At 34.4% G+C, this 20,590-nt stretch overlaps 1 protein-coding gene across 1 annotated transcript; it reads right to left on the bottom strand.

The window, feature by feature from the left end:
* Positions 1-377: 377 nt before the first annotated feature.
* Positions 378-3,052, bottom strand: LOC127126205 (uncharacterized). Its single transcript, XM_051055093.1, has 2 exons — positions 2,159-3,052; positions 378-824 (listed from the first exon to the last, which is right to left on the bottom strand). The coding sequence occupies exons 1-2, from the start codon at positions 2,730-2,732 to the stop codon at positions 625-627; spliced, it is 774 nt and encodes a 257-aa protein (XP_050911050.1). The 5' UTR covers positions 2,733-3,052; the 3' UTR covers positions 378-624.
* Positions 3,053-20,590: the final 17,538 nt, after the last annotated feature.

The following is a 20,590-nucleotide window of genomic DNA, read 5'->3' as shown; positions in this document are numbered from 1 at the left end:
AAACATATTAATTTATTGTATTTGGGTACTTCAACGACATTAAACTCCCTCTCCAATTTGGCATAATGATATTCTTCTTTTAGATTTGAAATCAAAATTGGAGAATTTCTTAAAGTGTGGTTAAGATCGAATCTCATTCACCTTCGGCTAATAACTAAGAGAGGGTGAAGTTCAACAAGTTTAATCTGAAGACGGATGAAGATTTAAGAACTACATTTCACCGTTACACAATAAAGGGTCCAATCAAGATAGATGTGACAGTTATGAAATCATATTTTTATATGTATTGACCACAATTTCTTAAATATGTTTTTGTGTTAATTCAATTTATATGAAATAAGTAATTGAAAAAATAAAATTAAGAATGAAAAAGAAGATAATAGAGAATAGTACTCCTATAGTTACTACCAGATTTTGTTTAGACAATGTTGGTGATCCACTCTAATAGTCGCTCTTGTTTATTAGATCCTCTATGGAAAACGAAGAGCATAATTTGCAATATGCAATACTGGTATGAAGCTTGTGGCATCATCCAAGTTGAAAGGCAAAATGTTACATAAAAAAGTAGTCTCAAAATTTTAGATTTTAGGAAAAATAACTTCCAGAGGGCCATACAAATGGATTTTAAGTCCTAGAGCAGATCAAAACAGCCAAGTAAAAGCCAGGTTCATCCACAAATTCAGCCACATCAAAGGAATAAGCAGCTGCAACACTTTGTAAATGTGCTTTGTCAGGAAGGTCAGAAACTACTACTTCCGGGTACTGTTGTCGTTGCTGTTTCAGTATTTCTCTCCCTTGAGGATGACTGATTATCACCCTTCCACCTACACACATCAAAACAAAACTTAAAAAGAAGAAATCATCTTGCAAGTGCGTGTTTGAAATCATCTTGCAAGCACGAAAGAAACACATTACCTATGAATGAAGTTCATATTATATACATAATGATCCATTTAAGACTATTTTAACTACAATTTAGGCTGCGACATCAAGGTTTATTGACTCCATGGTTGCTACTGAGCTACATTAACCACAACTCTCTACAATGTCAAGTGTTGCAGTGCGACCACATCAACAACTTAAAACCTTGTGTTAAGATTGATTTTCTATTCTATGATAAATTCTACTTAAATAAGTTTAAATCTCCGAAAAAAAGTCTTTGTAAGATTGTACAATCTACGAAGAAGTTCAACAAGAGCTTATGAAAATGATAGGTAGGGGCTAATTTCAACTAAAACTTTTACCTAAAAACGGTAATTCAAAATTCTTTCAAGCGATACTTCATTTTACACCGCTGATTCTTGAAATGGTTATCAAAACTGGCCTAATATATAAAATTGAAAACAAGCTTTATCACTTCCTCTACCATCCAAATGTTGTTAAATGGCAGCTATAGTGTTACAATATAGCAGAAATCGAACAAATCACATATTATTCTGCGATGTTCCGTGATATACTATTTAGTATAGTACAAAATGTCGTGAAAAGAAGCAACTATAACATTGCTATTGTAACAGAATTTGAACAAAATGCTATTTTCCAATCGAGTTTTTACAGCACTTCTAATATGCTATGAAGCACGGACACGGACACCTAAAGTAGACGTATCATAATGTCCAGCACGGGTCGGTGTCCGAAACTTGTATTACATGTATTAGAAAAGTCAAAAAAGTATAAAAGAAAGTATAAAAAAAGTCAGACAAGTGCCTTAAAAAAATACAGTTTTTTCTTTGCTTCAACACTAAAGGAGTTGGTGTCTGACACCCGCATGACACTCATACTACATATTTCAGACAATTCAGTCACATGGTTAAAAAAATTTGTTCTTTTTTTCTTTGTTTCAACCAGTGTTATCAAATGGCAGCGCCATGGCCACTATGGCGGATATACATGGCGAGTTTTGGGCTTGCTACAATGGTAAATATCGGCCATATTGTTTGTTTTTCTGCCATAGACCGCCAATCGACAACACTGGCTTCAACACCTTATACAGTTTTTGGACAAATCTCACAAACATCTAAAATGGTTAACCATATTGAAATTCAGACAAGTGTTCTATGTGTTTGACACTATCAGAATTTGTGCTTGATAGCTAATATGCAATGAAACGGATACAAACAAGAATAAACCATTGTCTATGCCAAGAGTAAAAACTCACCAGGTGAACACTTTAGAGCCAAAGAGCCAAGAATATCCTCAAGTTTGAATGGCAACGCAGGCAAAAAATAAAGAAACACAGCATCAAAAGGAGCCCATTTCTCAGGAACAATAGTAACCTCTCCTTGCCAACACATAACATTATCATATTTCTCAATAAGAAGAGCCAATATCAAAAGCGAGTCATGAAGAACAAGCAAAGACTTGAATTTAGAAGAATCAACCAAACAATCAACAAACTCTTCAGAGCCAGTTGAAACCAAAACCCTTGAATTCTCATCAATTTTACCGGATGATATAATGCGGTCAGTGTTTGGTCCAGTATAGTCAAGAACTGACCAGTCCTTGTCGATGAACTCTTCAACGGCGACATAAGATGCGTCTTCTTCAGGGATTGAAACTGGAGTGTTGGTGTTTGATGATGATTCGGTGGCTTTAAGAGAAGTGGAAAAATTGAATTTTGGTTTCAGGGGATGGTGGAAATTGACATGAGGTTTGGTTTGAAAACGGGGATTGTGGAGTTTACAGGGTGGCGATGGTGTGAGAATGAAGGAACCTAATGAAGATGAATTCATGGTTGAAATGACAGGGTTTTACGGTGGAGGTGGGATTTGAAAGACGAAGAATTGGGAAAAATAAAACCCTAATTTTTGGCTGTGTTAATAGAAGTAGAAGTTAAAGGTTGTTGAAATTTGAAAAGTGATTTTGAAGTCAGAGTCAGTTATGGCAGCGGTGGTGGGAGAAGCAGAGGATGAAGCAGTTTAAACTGGATAGGTTAGAATGGAAGAAGGGAAAAATTATTAAATATTAATATTATTTAATTTAAATTAGAGTATATGTTGGAATATATTTAATGATAACAAGTCACCTGAGTGACAACCGATTCCATAGTGCCCTCTTAAGTATAAGTCTCCATTGATTCATCTAAGGTGTTTAATATGTGTTTAATACGACGTTCATGGAGCATCATCATCACCATCATCCATAAATAATTCTCATAATTTTACGAGGTCTTGTGTTTGCATTAACACGATGTTGTAATTGAGTTTGATATCCATGTTGCTGTATGGGTTCACCTCAAAGTGTCACTATCATCAATCTTCTACATGATCATCATAAACAAAGCTCTCAAATAATATGCTACATTTTTTTGTCTCTCGGTAAGCGAGGATTCGTCATTGAATATGAGTACAATAATCTTCCATATTACTATACAATACAATTATACTCCCTAGTACAAGAAAACATGGATTGTGAGGAGAAAGACCGTTGAACAAGTATACAAAATTTGAGAGGCTTTGTACAAAGAACTTGCACAATATTTGGTGGCACTTCAGACATATGCTCCCGGAACTGTTGCAATTATGGAGACACTGTCGGCATATACGCATGACAAACTCGTCTTAGTGGAAATATAATATTTTATCAACTCTTTTGGACATTTCAACCATACATCAAAGGTTTTGCGTTCTGCAAACCTATTATTCAAATTGACGGAACATGGTTGTACGGGAAATTCAAGGGAACATTATTTATGGCAGTGACACAAGACGACAATAATAATATCTTTATAATTGCCTTCGCTCTGGTTGAAGGTGAGACTGGTGGTGGTTGGAGTTTCTTTCTCAGGAATCTCAAAACACACGTTGCTCTACAATCCAACCTCTATTTGATTTCAGATAGACATTCATTTATTGAAAGTGCATATAATCATTGACGCCCATTTGAAGAATAAATAGTAGACACTATTTGGACTGACTTGCCCTAGTGGAGGTGCCAATTCGTCTGACTTGTCTTCCAAAATATTAAATAGGGGCATGAATCCAATTGGCTTGAACTCTGAGTATGAAATATTTTTTGTTTGAAACATGAGTATTTTGAAAAATATTGGAGAAAGATGATTATTTTGGTATTATTGTTGGGAAAGACGATTAGTTAAAAGAACTCATCATGTGATGTAAATATTTTTAAAATAGTTTTGTAATTTAAAGAAATATATGTCAGTTATTAATTGTCAGTATAAAAATATTTTACTCAGACAATATACAACTCATTTTCTCTTAAACTCATTATATATTTATATATTTATAAATGAATTAAATAGTTTTTTTATTCCACAAAATAATAAGTTTTTTTATCTATATAAAAATAAAAATAATATTTTATCATTTGTTTAAAATTTTATGCGTGTGAATGTAAATTTGGTATAATTTTAAAGGTAAAATTACATAAGTTGACATTTATATTTAGTATATTTTTAAAGGTAATTGTCATGCTTATGGATATTGAGAAAATTGCTAGAAATTTCATCTGAAGTGAGACAATCAACAAGAAGAAGCTTGTCTTTGTTGTTCGAAATAAAATGTGCAATCCCTAAATCCATGGAGGCTTAGAATTGAGATCTCTTCTTAAGCTCAATGAGACGGCTAACTTGAAGTTGGGATGCGATTGTTAACCATGAATGAAGCTTGGGCTCACATTCTCAAGAGTAGAGTGTTCAAGTCTTATGTCACCATTAGATATCATATTTTTTCATCATTATGGTCAACCATAAAAAATGAGATGCACAATTTAAAAAGCCATTCTTCCCGAGCTTTAGACAAAGGCACTTCTATTCTTTTCTAGAAGGATGCTTGGTGTTGCCCCCCTCTCATATTGGAAACAAATCAAGATATGCTTAGAAACCATGATATCCCTCTTTTTTTTTCTAGAGTAGAGGACTTTATTGTTGATGGTACCTGGTTTTTTTCTCAATGTATGGAACTCCCTATTTCCCTTTCCACATCAAAGAATTCACCAGGGTCTCTTAATCAATAAAAACTATGATGACACTATCATTTAGCCTCTTTTACACTCTAGTAATCTTACTTTTGAAAATTCTTATTAATTTATAGCCCCTTCAATCCCATTACCTTAGGCCAAAATAATCTAGTGCAAATATATCCCACCTTCGAAATCAATGTTCATTTGAAAACTAACGATGGATAAAATCCTAACTAATGACAAGTTGAGTCATAGAGGTTGTTGCATTACCTCTAGGTGTATCCTATTCAAGAAGAATGTAGAAACATATAAGAATCTTTTCTTCAATGGTCCTTCTTCCAAAAAGGTATGACTTTGGTTCTACAAATCTATCAACATATCTAACTTCTCTCAGCAGTTAGAAGACCGGTGGTCAGTATGAATCACTAACGGATCAAGATAATGCTTTTTTATTCTCAATGAAGCTATAACTTACATCTTAAGTAACCTATGGAAAACTAGGTATTTTGGAAGGTTCATAGGTAAAACTCCTAGTATCATGTAAGCTATCAATAAGATCAAAGCTCAACTTTTGATAACAAGGACCAACTCCACGACCACTTCTTCTTCTTCTTTGGACGACTTCATAATCCTCAAAGCTTTTAGCATTTATGTCAAACCTCATAGAGCTCCTTAAATATCAGAGATTTTTTGGCACCTCCCTTCTATTGATTGGTTAAAATGTAACTGTGATGGTGCATACAACCATGCTCTTCTTTCTGCTGGTTGTGGTGGAATCTTCCGAAACAATCATGCAACATTGTTCTTGACTTTTCTAATAAGTTCATTGGACATCCTCTTATCTTGCAGAGTTCAATGCAGTCATCACTGCCACTAAGATAGCCATGGATAGAGGTTGGTCTAAGTTGTGGATTGAAACGGAATAGGTCAATGTTGTTCAAGCTTTCCACAAGTACTACTTGTTACCTTGGCAACTCAAAAAGCAATGGTTTAGTTGTATATCCTAATTTGCACATATACATCTTTTCATATCACACACTTATAGGAACACTTGTGCGGATTTCATGGCCAACTTGGGTCTCACTTGTAACTCCCTCACCATTTTTGTCCGTTCCTATTGGATTAAGAATGATTTTATACAAGATAGACTAGGAATGACTTCTTTTAGATTCTATTCTTTTTTATGGGTCTTAGGCTTTGCCTTTCTTTTTGTAATGTTTCTTTTTAACAATATATGAGTTTTTATTTTAAAAAAAATAGTATTTTATGTTTTTTTTCTCTCATATGAATTAATTAATCATTTATGTTATAATATGTTTGCATTTTCGCTAAGTAAATTGTATTATAAAATTTCAATAATCAAAATATTTTATCGATAAGTTTAGTATTCTTACCCGTAGTTGCATATCCAATATATTTATCGTTATTGTTAGAGTAAGAACTGACTTCTCCTTTCGTAGGAATAAAATAAGAGAAAATATTTATATATTTAATCATATGATTTGAACAGACACTATTAATATGACATTTTGAGTTCACACTATCAAAGATATATGCATCACAAATTTTTCGTTTTTGATATTTGGTACCCAAATCATTTTAGTTCCTCTTGCATTAGTGAAATGCATATTGTATCTGTTGGTGCAAAGGTAGAATGAAAGATGAATATTCTATTCAGAGAATGACGGCTACAAAACATGATTAAAGTTACAATGATTGTCACCCTATTTATAAGCTAAAACTAGGGTTACTAGAATATAATAAAATACTAAAATACCCTCTAACAAACTTAGGGCTAAGAAAATAATACAATTTAAATATGAATTAAATCTAATAAAATCTAATACCATCCCTTAATTCATATTCCATCAAAACTTGTAACACCAATTCCATCCCTTAATATGAGAAATTGGTCAGTCTTGATAGCTTTCGTCAGAACATCTGCCAACTGCTTCTGAGTGCTGCAGTGTACAACTTCTAACACTCCCCTCTGAACTTGATGTCTCAGAAAATGATACTTGGTCTCAATGTGCTTGCTTCTCCCATGCAACACTGGGTTTCTGGCAAGATTGATTGCAGACTTGTTGTCAATCATCAGCTTCAGAGGTTTGTTTACTTTAATCTTCAGATCCTGCAATAGATTCAGAATCCACACAGCTTGGCATGCAGTAACAGCACCTGCAATATATTCAGCTTCACAAGTTGACAACGCCACAACAGGTTGCTTCTTGGAACACCAAGAAATGGGACCTCCCAGAAATTTGAATAAGTACCCAGACGTACTTCTTCTGTCAACTCTGTCTCCACACCAATCAGAATCTGAATAACTCAGAAGTTCTGACTCATCCTTTCTTCCAGAAGGAAATAATACTCCATACTTCAGAGTTCCCTTGATATACCTCAGAATCCTGACTGCAGCTTGGTAATGGGACCACTTAGGTTTACTCATGAACCTACTAACCATCCCAACTGAATAGCAAATATCAGGTCTGGTATTGCACAAATACCTCAGAGAACCAACTAACTGTTTGAAGGTTGTAGCGTCCACATCCTTTCCATCAGAGTCAGAATCCAGCTTCTGATTTGTATCAGAAGGTGTGACAGCAATCTTACAATTCTCTAATTCAAATCTCTTCAGAAGTTCTAATTCATACTTGAGCTGATGCAAAATAATACCTTTCTCAGAGTATCTGAATTCCATCCCTAGAAAGTATGTCATTTTGCCTAGATCAGTCATTTCGAATTCATTCATCAGAACTTTCTTGAACTTGGCTATCTCCTGTTCAGAACTTCCAGTCAGCAGTATATCATCAACATATAAACATACCAGAGTCATATTTCCTTCAGAAGTATGCTGAACATAGACACCGTACTCCATCTCACATTTCTGAAAGCCTTGCCTCTTGAAAAATGAATCAATCTTCAGATTCCAAGCTCTGGGCGCTTGTTTCAATCCATATAGAGCTTTGTATAATCTGTACACCATCCCTTCCTGATTCTTTTTCACAAATCCAGGAGGTTGTGACACGTAAACTTCTTCTTCTAATGGACCGTTCAGAAATGCAGATTTTACATCTAAATGCATCAGAGGCCAATTCCTGTTAGCAGCTATTGCAATCACCATTCTGATTGTTTCATGTCTTGCTACAGGTGCAAACACTTCAGAGTAATCCAGCCCAGGTTTCTGTAGAAATCCTCTGGCTACCAACCTTGCTTTATGTTTGCCAATTGAACCATCTGGCTTTAACTTCTGCTTGAAAACCCATCTGACGCTGATGGCTTTCTTGTCTTTTGGAAGTTCTGTCAGCTTCCAAGTCTTGTTTCTCTCTATAGCATCAAGTTCTTCTTTCATGGCCTTCAGCCAGAGCTTCTGCTTAAGAGCCTCTTCTGTACTTATGGGTTCAGAGTCTACTAACATGGCACACTGAATAACTTCTCCTTCAGAGTCTACTTCAGTGTCTTGCAGCATGTCAAATTCTGCATATCTTCTGGGGATGTTTCTGACTCTTTGTGGTCTCTGAACTTGTTCAGAGTCTTCAACTTCAGAGTTTCTACCTTCAGATGGTTGACTTCCTCCAGAGCTTTGACCATCTGAAGGTTCTGGCATATTTCCAAAGTCTGAATTGCCACCAGAATCTGGATTACCATCAGAGTCTGGGTCATCAGAGTCTGGATCATCAGAGTCTGAAACATTAAAGTCTGGAACATCAGAGTCAGAATCAACGTCAGAGTTTACTCCAACCTCAGAAATTCTGAACTCTGACCTTTCTTCAGAAGTTCTAACATCAGAATCAGATTGAGACTTATCCCAATTCCAAACTTCTGATTCCTTCACAATCACATCTCTGCTGAATTCAATTTTATTGGTTTCTGGACAATAGAGCTTGTATGCACCTGTACTGTGGTACCCTATCAGAATCATCACTTTGCTTCTATCATCCAGCTTCTGTCTTCTGGCTTCTGGAACATGTTTATAGCAAACAGAACCAAACACCTTCAGATGACTAACACTTTGCTTATCTCCAGTCCACTTCTGTATTGAAACTATTTCCTTCAACTTCTTCGTAGGACATCGGTTGAGTACATACGTTGCAGTGGCAACAGCTTCTCCCCAGAGCTTCTGAGGAAGCTTCTTCTCCTTTAGCATGCTTCTCACCATATCAAGCAAAGTGCGGTTTCTTCTTTCAGTAAGACCATTGTGTTGAGGGGTATAAGGAGCAGTAACCTCATGCTCAATTCCATTCTCCTCACAGAACTTCTGGAACTCTTTGGAGTTATACTCACCTCCACCGTCAGTTCTAAGAATCTTCAACTTCTGACCACTCTGATTCTCAGCCTTCATTCTGAACTTCTTGAATTCATCAAACACCTCGTGTTTAAACTTAATAAGGGATACCCATGTCATTCTTGTGAGTTCATCAACAAATAACACAAAGTATTTATTCCCTCCAATCGATGCTACTGGAAATGGACCACACACATCAGAATGTACAACTCCCAAGGCATGTTTTGCTCTTGGAGCAGTTTCTGACGCAAATGGCAATCGTGGTTGTTTTCCTTCCATGCAAACTTTGCATGACTTTTCAGGCTTCTTAATTGCAGGAATTCCATGTACCAACTTCTTTGAATTCAGATGTTTTAAGCTTCTGAAATTCAAATGACCAAATCTTCTGTGCCACAGCTCACTCTCCTTCTCAGCACTTGTTGCACTAAGACATTCTGAGTCTGCAGTTCTGACATTCACCTTGAATGTTCTATTCCTTCCCTGTTCTGACTCCATAATCAACTTCTGATTGCAGTCATACAACTTCAGAAGATTGTCCTTCATGGTAACTGAAAAACCTTTCTCAATTAATTGTCCCACACTCATCAGATTGCTTCTGATGCCAGGTACATACCACACGTTCTGAATCAATGCTGTTTTCCCATTGTTCAGAATCACTCTGACATTTCCCATACCTTCTGCATTAAGATATTTGTCATCAGCACATCTGATCTTTGTCCTCTTTTCAGAGTCAAAGTCAACCAGCCATTTCTTGTTTCCAGTAAGATGATTTGAGCAGCCAGTGTCCATATACCACCAGTCTATCAGATCCATATCATCAGATTCAGAGGCCATCAATAGCACAGATTCGTCATCAGAACTTCTGGCTATATTTGCTTCTTCTGATTTTCTCTCCTTGTTTGACCAACAGTCTCTAGCAAAATGACCAAACTTCTTACAGCAGTAACATTGGATTTTCTTCTTGTCATACTTCTCTTTTCCCTTCTGAGCATTCTTTTGTCTATCAGAGGTTGAGCTTTCTGACTTCTGACCACCATCAGATCTTCTCCTGGCTTCTGACTGCTTCTGATACCTCCTATCAGAAGTTGCTTTCAGAGCCTGCTGCTCTACTTCCCTTTCAGAAGTTCTCTCAATCAAACGCAACTCTTGCGCTTCTAGACTGCTCTGCAGCTCTTCAATTCTCATGGTGCTCAGATCTTTGGAATGTTCTATTGCTACCACAATGTAATCAAATTGAGAGGTAAAGGATCTCAATACCTTCTCCATGATTGTTTCTTCAGAAAGAGTTTCTCCACACGCTTTCATCTCATTAGTGATCAGAATCACTCTAGAGATGTATTCAGAAACTTTCTCATTATTCTTCATGTTGAGATTCTCATATTGCTTTCTCAAGGACTGAAGCTTCACCTTCTTCACTGATGCGTCACCACCATAACATCTAACCAGTGTGTCCCACGCAGCCTTTGCTGTCGTTGAATCTGCAATCTTCTCAAACACATTTACATCAACACATTGATGAATGAATATTTCCTTCAGAAGTATGCTGAACATAGACACCGTACTCCATCTCACATTTCTGAAAGCCTTGCCTCTTGAAAGATGAATATTCTATTCAGAGAATGACGACTACAAAACATGATTAAAGTTACAATGATTGTCACCCTATTTATAAGCTAAAACTAGGGTTACTAGAATATAATAAAATACTAAAATACCCTCTAACAAACTTAGGGCTAAGAAAATAATACAATTTAAATATGAATTAAATCTAATAAAATCTAATAGTATCAAGGTTTTCGACTAGAATTATGATCATTGAAGTAAGATGAAATGTATATATTTTTATTTTCATGATATTATTTATAGAAATAAGAATGAGGATAGACAATTTTACTTTCAAGACTTTTTTCCTAACAAAACAAAATATGGTACTTTTATTACAATAATTACATCTAAGCGTATTATATTTAGAAGTCATATTAGCATGACAAATATTACTAAATCTCTTAGCATTATTTTTAGACTCATAACCTAGACCAACTTTATTATAGATTGTCTTTGATTATCTAAAATGAGATTCAAGTTATTTCTTCATTTGCTAAACTTATCAGGTGTGTTATGTAAGTAATCGATTTTATTTTCTAAAAGGTTACATTTTCACACTTGATATGTTTGTCAGGATTCCATAAGAAGAAGAAGAATGAGAGTTTTGAATTGAAATACTTGGATTTTATATCAGACAATATATTTATTCTAATAGATTTTTATTTTCTTTTTTTAAGAGAAGAAATAATGGACTTAGAGACAAAAATAATGTTTGCTAATTTACTCGATTTAATATCTAGATTTTTATAGATGATGAATAACTCATTATAAGTAAATTCAAAGGTTAAATTATTTACCTTATTTTCTTTGTTTTTTTTTCATGGGACATAAGTGAGTTTTTTTTCTTTTTTTTCTTTCCAGATTCATCAGAGGAGTACTCCATGTCATTGTCGTCCCACTAATGTAAGCTCTCTATGATCCTTTTTGCGGTCTTCTATATCTTCTAGATTTTCTTTGGTTTTGTGGACGTTCTAGCTTTATGTGCCATTTCTTTCCGCATTGGAAGCAACTTGGAACGACAATTGATCTTTTATTACTTTATTTCTAAAATTTGGATTTTTTAGTGCCTTATGAATTCATTAAATTTTTGAAACATGAGCTCCATGTCTTCTGTTAGGTGTAAATATGGAAGTAGAAAAATGGTATAAAGTGTTGAATAGACCCAAATTAAAAAATGTAATCGCCATTTTCCAAAATCAAAGTGTTTCAAAAATTAGTTGCGAGCGGAAAGTTTGATGCAAAAATGAAAATTATATAGATGAATATGATTAAGCTAACACAGTTCGTTTCAAAAATATCTAAGATTATAACAATGAAACGCTTGTTATGAATTGATTCAAGTTATGTAGTCATAAGAAGTGTACACAATGATTCAATATGTGAAATCCTAAATTCAATTAGTTTTCAGATGTATCAATCACAATACTAGCTTGACTAGTTGTCCAATTCCAACAAAACCTAAAGCTTCACATAATAAATCGACATCAAGACAAAACTATATAATACAAAGGAATTGAAAAACCTAAACATGTAATCATTATGAAATTAAATTCAAGAGTAAGAGTTAGAGAGATGACACCGAGATTTAGAGCGCTTCAGCGTTCATCCTCGCTTGGCCTACATGCACTCTTCAATGGTTTCCCATTAGAACCTACACAGTTCCTTTTTATTTGATAAATATTTCCAAGAGCTCATACAATCACCAATCCATAATTAAAGTTGATAAAATAAATCTTCTAATTTGGATCTTGACCTGTATCTAGCAAACTTGCCAAACTCTTCTACAATTTTTTTTACTCAAATATGTTTCTTGACCTTCCAATAACACCACTTCTGCTCCAAGCCTTTGTGTGTAGCTATCAACTCCTTGATTCTACCGATTCTTGAACAGTAAAATTTTCTGAAGATCCGAGAAGAACTTTGCCTTATCTATAGCCTTCCACACAACTATTAAAGCAATGCTAGAGAGAAGAACCTACTTTTTTTCAATGGAATTTGTCACCACCATTGACAATCTCTTGTTCTTACTAACAACCCTAAAACTCAACAATATCTCCAAGAACAATTAGTTTCAAGTATGCATCTCCTTCAATTAATCTCAGAACTCTCGCTATCAAGATATGAACTCAATTGAAGCTGAAGATGTGAGAAATTCGTAGCAAGACTTTGAACACTCAAAATAAAGGATATTGATTTTCACACAAAATCACACTGAAAAATCTTAACATAATGATAAATTTTGTGAGTAGGATGGTGACATAAATGATTTATATCTGCTTGAGATAAAGCACACAAAATGGTTGAAAAAAGGTAGTTAGATTTGAATCAAGAAAAATATGATTTGAATCAAATGAGCAAAATGAGGTGGAATGAAAGAAATACCTAATTTTTGAAAAATGTGCTAGTTGATTCGAATAAGAGGAAATATGATTCAAATCAAATGCCTTCTGATTTGAATCAAACACAAATACTGGTTCAGATCAAATGACATAAAACTGACTTGATTTTTAGGCAAATGGATTTGATTCACATCATGTTCAAAGTTTGGTTAGCATTAAATCAAATAGAATTAAACATGATTTTTGAAAATTGAAATTTATTTGAATCATGTACAAATTTTGATTCGATCCAAATTAGACAACTCAGTGAAGATGAAGAGGAAGAACAATCTACTAGTGCTGGAGAAGCTAACAACTCAGAATCCTCAAGTGAAGAAGAAGAGCCCAACTCTGAAGTTTGATGTCTTCAAGATGTAGCTACTAGTAATCTCATCAAGCTAAAGTTATTCTACGTGGCCTTTTAATCTTTGGCTTATTCATGTGGTTCATTAATAACTTTAGCTAATGCTGGTACTTATATGTATTGACATCAAGTAAGTTTTGATGCTCTAGCATCATGTTCAATATCTGTGATATTGGTTGGTGTTTGTCTACTCCTGATCTATGTATGTGCTAACATACTGACATTTGTACTGACTGGCTGATTCTTATAGATCATACCTTTGCCAAATTATAGCAAAAATGAGGAGTGATGGTGTGTTGGTGTGTAGTGGAGTGATGTGACTACAAACTAACTATTGGCCTTGTGAGTTGGTGTATGAGTGCTGATATTTGCTGATTGGCTATGTTGTGCTTAGTACTGACTGGTGTGACTGGTATTAACTAATGTTGTAATTGAATGTGTGCATACATGCTGAAGTATATAGTCCTTAACTCTGTGTGATTGTGTGTGCTGATTTCTTTGTGTGTTAGCCGTAACTTCTGAATCTTGACTACTGACTAGTAACGGTGTGTGCATGCATGACTAACTGATCTTGAATGATTGTATGCATTAACTGTTTATGTGAGCATCATTGTGTGTTTGATTGGCTGATGTTAGAAATCACATATCTTATGACTTATGCTACTGTTGTATGTTCGCTTTGATGTGTACTATTGCTGCTACTATTTGCTCTCTGTGTGGTGTGCTTAATTTTCAACTTGTGTTGCACATCTTGGATGTTTTTGAAGAATATTGTTTTGCCAAAATATGCCAAAGAGGGAGGTTGTTGGTCCTTTTTGGATTGGCTACATTATGCAAAACAAAATGGCATTGACACATGTTGGAATTGATGTTCTAGCTGTTGTGGCATATCTGGTCCCAACTGCTTTTATGAAGAAGGACACATGTGGGAATAGAAGTCCTAGCATGTTTGGAACATATGGTCCTTGTCAGCAGACCAATTTTGTAGGTGTTATGTGTATTATTTTCTGATTGATTCAATTAGATTTGTTGCAGATCGTTTAACAATGTTTGTGCGATTTGTTTGACAACTGTTTAAAAAACAAATCAATTTAAATGGAGATTTAAATTTGAATTTGAATTTAAAACAAATCACATCTTTCGTTGGAGATTTTTGTGGAACAAATTAAATCCAAAAATATCAACTATTATTTTGGACGAGATCAGATCAAATATTCAAGTAGAAAAAGTCCAAAATGGCATTGCTATTTAACTAGTCTCTCACCTCATGTTTGAAGGCGTGTGCGCTAGGATTAAAATCTTTGTGCCAAAGTTTTTGTTGAGTATTTTATTTGTGTTAACTGTACACCATACTATTGCTTAATTCATATCATAAGGCATAATAAATGGTTTATTTAGTTGAATCGTAATTCAACATTCATCATTGCGTTTATTGATGTTGATCACTTGGGATTGGTGATTAAGAGAAGTGAGGGGGTTCTCATATTTAAGGGAAAATCTAAATAGAAATACGTTGAGGGTAGAATTAAGAATAAGGGCTTGAACAAGGGGCTTGTTCATCTAAGACACTTTTTACTAATTCTATTAAAAGAGTGGATTTTTTTTCTTGGGTAGAGTGCTCTCAAAATATAGGTATTTTTTACACCGAACTGGGTTACCAATTCTCTTGTATTATTTATTGCTTTTACCTTGAATTATTATTGTTATCATAAAGCGTTTATTCTGGCATGACAAGTTGGACAAGTTGTCCCGGACATCTGGTCCAACATCTATTCCCCAAGGAACAAAATTTTACAATGAATCTTAGAAGTCTTCCTGACCTAACACCAAAGTTACATTTAACAGGGTTCACTTTGAGCCTAATTTTTATCAACCATACAAATAATTTTATAAGGTTATATGACATGGTCTTCTTCATTTTGGGACTTGGAAATCATGTCATCCACGTAAACTTCTTTCTCTTATGCATCGTGTCATGAAAGAGAGTGACCATTTCTCTTTTATGCCTAAATGTTCTTTAACACTAATGACATTATCTACCACCACACCAAATGAGACAAAGGGAAATCTTCTATTGGATTAGCCTTGTTCAAGTTTCGATAGTCGATCCACGTTCAAAATTTTATATTCTTATTCGTGATTGGAACAATATTAGCGTGTCATTGAGGATATTTTCTCACTTGCTTAAAAATCCATATTATCTTACTTTGAGTGACATGTCAAGACCTCCTCCTCCTCAAAGTTTGTTTAACTAGAGCATATTTTGACTTGAGTTGTAACTCTTGTTCAACTATATTTGTATTTAATAATGAAAAATATAATTGAGAATTCAAATTACACGATAGGGTTTTGACATTGTTATTTTCAAAAGATTTATTTTCTAATATCCATTATTTGATTTCTTTTAAAAAATAAAAATTATGAATAAAATTGTTATTTAAATAAACTAAATTAAAAGAAAATGTGATCGAAAACAAACAAAATATACTTATTCATAATAAATATAAAATTGAAAAACGAGTGCCTTAACCAAAGAAAATTTCGAACATTTTATTAAAGTTGGACAACCTTAAATCACGTGAGTATGTCATATGCATAGTCCCAAGGAAAGAATTTGTGATTCAGGTGTGTTGTAAGCTATACTTATTCCAAAATTTATACATAATTATACATATCTATATAAAAAGTAGAAAATTTATACACAATTGTAAATATCTACAATATACAATAGAATTGAATAATTAATGCACATACAATCGAGAGTAGAGTTATCCAACTCTGAATTATTTATTGTATTATTATGGTTGTGTTATCGTTTAATTTAATGGGATTTGATTATAAGTCTTTGTTCACAAACTAATTTAGACCTTAAATATACTTCCAAATATGACTAAATTTTGCTAGGTTTTTCATAAACACTAGGAGGCTAAATATTAAAATTTTAAATCAGTTACATGTGTATCCAACTAAAACTAGAGGTAACTCAGAATTTGATTTGGGCACACCACAATTTAAGCGTTGTTGTGTAATTAAATTCAATTAATTTTTGAAAAAAAATCATTTTTAATTGAAGAGGAAGAAAAACTATGCTTATACTAGTGGAAAACTACTTTAATATGTATAGTTTTTTTTATGAAGCTCACAACATTTTAAGTGTTGTTGTGGAACTTTTTATGACACCCACCACATTTTAAGTGTTGATGTGCAACTTTACTTTTCTCAACCATAGCGTATGCCTATGTATTAAATATTGGAAGAAAAATATTAAACACTCCTAATAATGGATATTCATCCGATACCAAAAATCCGATACCAAAAATTAATATAATTCATTTAAAAATATATTTGGTTTCATTTGAAGTTGTATTTGAGTTTAATTTCAGTTGCATTTAGTGCAGGAGAACTTGGTTAGTATATAAACCAATAGTTAGTTACATATTGTAATGATTCTTCCATTTTAAGAAAAAGTTAGTTAAAAGACTCTCTCTCTCTCTCATTCTTCATCTCATCTTCTCTAGTTCTTGTACATTGTTAATGGAGGTTCATTGTTGAACTCCAACAATTGGTATCAGAACCTAATTCGATTCACAGAGAAACACGAGTGTAGTGATGTGTGTGATTGATTTCAGTTCTGAAATTTTTGTTGAATTGAAGCTCGAAATCGGAGAGAATCACAAATCTTGATTCTCAGGGTTTGAAAAACTCAAGTGTTGGTGAAAGTTGGGTGTTTTGCACAAGAACAAAGATAAACGACGGAAACGGTATTGAGATCACTTACTCCTCAGTTTGATTACATAGTTATATCCATAGAACACTCTAAAGATACTAGCACCATGAGAATTGAAGAGCTTCATATTAGTTTAGAGGCATAAGAGTTGCGTCTGACTGAAAGAAACTCTGAATAAGAGTTGGAACAGGCTCTGAAAGCCCAGACTCTGAAAGCTTCTTCTGGCCAGAAGAACCAGAAGCAAACATAGATAGAGAACAAGAAGAAGTATGATGGTGGTGTTTAGAAGTCAAAACTCTCAAATTATGATAAGAAACATCAGAATGTTCAGAAGAAAAGGAGAAGTTTGGCAAGAGAAAAGTTAAGTGCTATAGTTTCAACAAGTTTGGTCATTTTGCTGCTAATTGCTGGTCAAACAAGGTTAGCAAGGGTGAAGAAGCCAACATAGCTAGAGTAGATTATGATGATGAACCCGTGCTATTGATGACACCGAAGAATGTAGGTGGATCAATGGTAGACTAGTGATATATGGACATTGGCTACTCAAATCACCTAACTTGAAACAAGCAATGACTGATTGATTTTGACTATAGTAAAAGGACCAAGATTAGATGTGATGATAATGAGTATCTGCATGCTAAAGGAATGGGAAATGTTAGAGTTAAGTTGAATAATGGCAAAACTGTAGTGATCAAGGATGTATGGTATATTCCTGGCATGACTAACAATCTAATGAGTGTAGGTCAGCTGATTAAAAAAGGATTTTCAGTAACCATGAAGGACAATCTCTTGAAGTTATATGATTGTAATCAAAAGCTGATTATGCAGTATGAACTGAGAAGAAACAGAACATTCAAAGTGAATGTTGCAACAACAGAAACTCAATGCCTTAGTGCAAGAAGTACTGAAGGGGAAAGTGAGTTGTGGCACAAGAGATTAGAGTATATGAACTACAAAAGCTTAGGGCATCTGAGTTCAAAGAATATGTGTAAGACCCCAATTTTGACCCTAAGACCCCTCATGCTATCTCATCATATGCATTAGCATTGGGATCACACCTTGGCATCCTCCTTACCCCTTTATCCATTAGGTTTACATTCGGAGAGGTCACCAAGAAAATTTGATTATATCATACTTTGTTTTTCATTATTTACTAAAAAAAAATGCAAAAAATATGTCTATGTATATCTTTGTTTCTTTGTAGGTAGTGTGTGTGTTCACCCATGTTCTATCAAGCTCATATCTAGGGTTTAAGACCCTCAATGCAAGGAGTTGAATCAAGAAATGGTTCACATTTTTTCTAGACATCATATATGGATCCCCGTGATCTTCACATGTCATTTTGATCAAGAAATCATCAAGAGTTTGAAGTTTGTTTGCCTTGGAAACCCTAATTCATCTGGGTATCTTGTGTGACTTCTTCAACAAGTTTCTTTAAAAATTGATCAAATATATCAAGGTATACTTCATTACATAATCCTACACATATATGATCCTCTATGAGTCCCAAAAGTCAAGAGAATGTCAAGCTACCAAGATGGTTCATGGTGGTTGACCAGAGAAAGTCAACTGGTCAAAACTGGGGTTCCCTAGACCCTATCTCCTACAATTTTTGTCATATGAAAATGATTCCAAGATAAAAGTTACTCAAAATGGCATTCCAAACAACTTTCATGTTTAAGTCAAGAGCTAGTTTTTCTTGTAAAGTCATTTTTTATGGTGAAAGATTATAGGTCATTTTGTCTGAACCCTAGTTTGAAGGTCAACTTCCCAAGACCATAACTTACTCATTTATTATGATATGAAAGCCATTAAAATTCCATGATCAAATTAAATATGTCTAATTCAACTTTGATGCTTGGAAGAAGCTCAAATTCAACTGGAAAATGCATGTGTCAAGAGGAAACATTATAGGTCATTTTGGGTCAATACTATTGAACAAGTGATTTTCCTCAACTTCTAAAATGCATAACTGCCTCATGCCAAATTCAAATTAGGTCAAATGTGTGACCAAATTGAATAGGTTTTAAATAGATACAACTTTTATGAAGGAACTATTTTCATTTTACGTCCATAGAAAAAGTTATTCAAGGTGGAGGAAGTGAACATTTGACTTGGGACTTAGAAAATTTTCAAATATGTTTGATTTCCCAAACTTCCACCTAAAAATTCATCATTATCCAAGGTTCAAATGAAAAGTATTTAACATGAAAGCTGTTCTCCTTGATCTCACCTTTCCAAAAAGTCCAAGATCATCTCATTTGACCAGAGGATGAAGGACTTGCGCATGGGTGCAATGTGAGATACCATTTGGATGATTTTCACTTCCACATTTCATACACAATTGCATGGCCACATGACATGAATTCAGCATGATCCTTACTCATTTTTGGACCTGATTACATCACTTGACGGACCTATCACATGCCCATGCAAGCATGCAAAGGAATTACTCATTTTTTTCCAAAATTGGAAGTGTGTGGAAATGAATCTCCTTGGCTATAAATAAGACCCTCATTGCTCAGAATTAAGCACCTCATGCCCAAGCTTTGAACCTGCAATCCAAACCCTCTCCATTAAAGGATAATCTTGAAGGTTTTCTTTTGAAAATCGAGTTTCAAATCTCCATCTATTTTGAGATTGAAACTCCAAGAGTCCAGACCTTTTCTTGATCCTAATCACTTCCAAATTCCAATAAGCATCTGCAGCAAGACCAAGCACAATTAGAATCAAGATCGAGCAAGTTTAAAGCTCCATTGAAGGCAAGAAGATTGAGTTTCTTCGAGGTCAAATCGAAGCAACTCAGTTCATGATCCTCAAAATTCAAATCCTTGTATCTTTTTATATACTTAGAATTGGAGAAAATTGAGGCCAGATTCGTGCTCCTGAGCACTTTTCCTTCAAATTAGTGTATTCACTTTTCGTTTTTCATGGAGTTGAGCCTGAACCACAACGATGGTGATCACCGGAGCTAGGGCTCCGGTGGTGCGCTGGATCAATCCAGGCCATCTGATTTGGTTCTCATGTTCTAATCTCACGCGTCCAAAGTGATTACCATGCGTGTGCACGCATTGACTGCTGAGTTTGGTGGAAGCGCGCGCTTGGTCATCAGATCTTCCACATCAATTAATGAGGGAGATTTGATGACCCTTGTTTTTTTTTGATTTTTTGATTTTTATGTTTAATCCATTTATTTTGATTAATTCATATTAATTTCATTTTTAATCCAAAAAATATGGGACTTTCACCAAAAATCTATAAATATTTCCCTCTTTCATTTTTTTAATTAAAATTATTTTTTGGATTGATTT

The sequence above is a fragment of the Lathyrus oleraceus genome, chromosome 3 (assembly GCF_024323335.1).
Source record: "Lathyrus oleraceus cultivar Zhongwan6 chromosome 3, CAAS_Psat_ZW6_1.0, whole genome shotgun sequence".
Taxonomy (NCBI): domain Eukaryota; kingdom Viridiplantae; phylum Streptophyta; class Magnoliopsida; order Fabales; family Fabaceae; genus Lathyrus; species Lathyrus oleraceus.
This window is presented reverse-complemented; position numbering and strand designations above follow the sequence as displayed.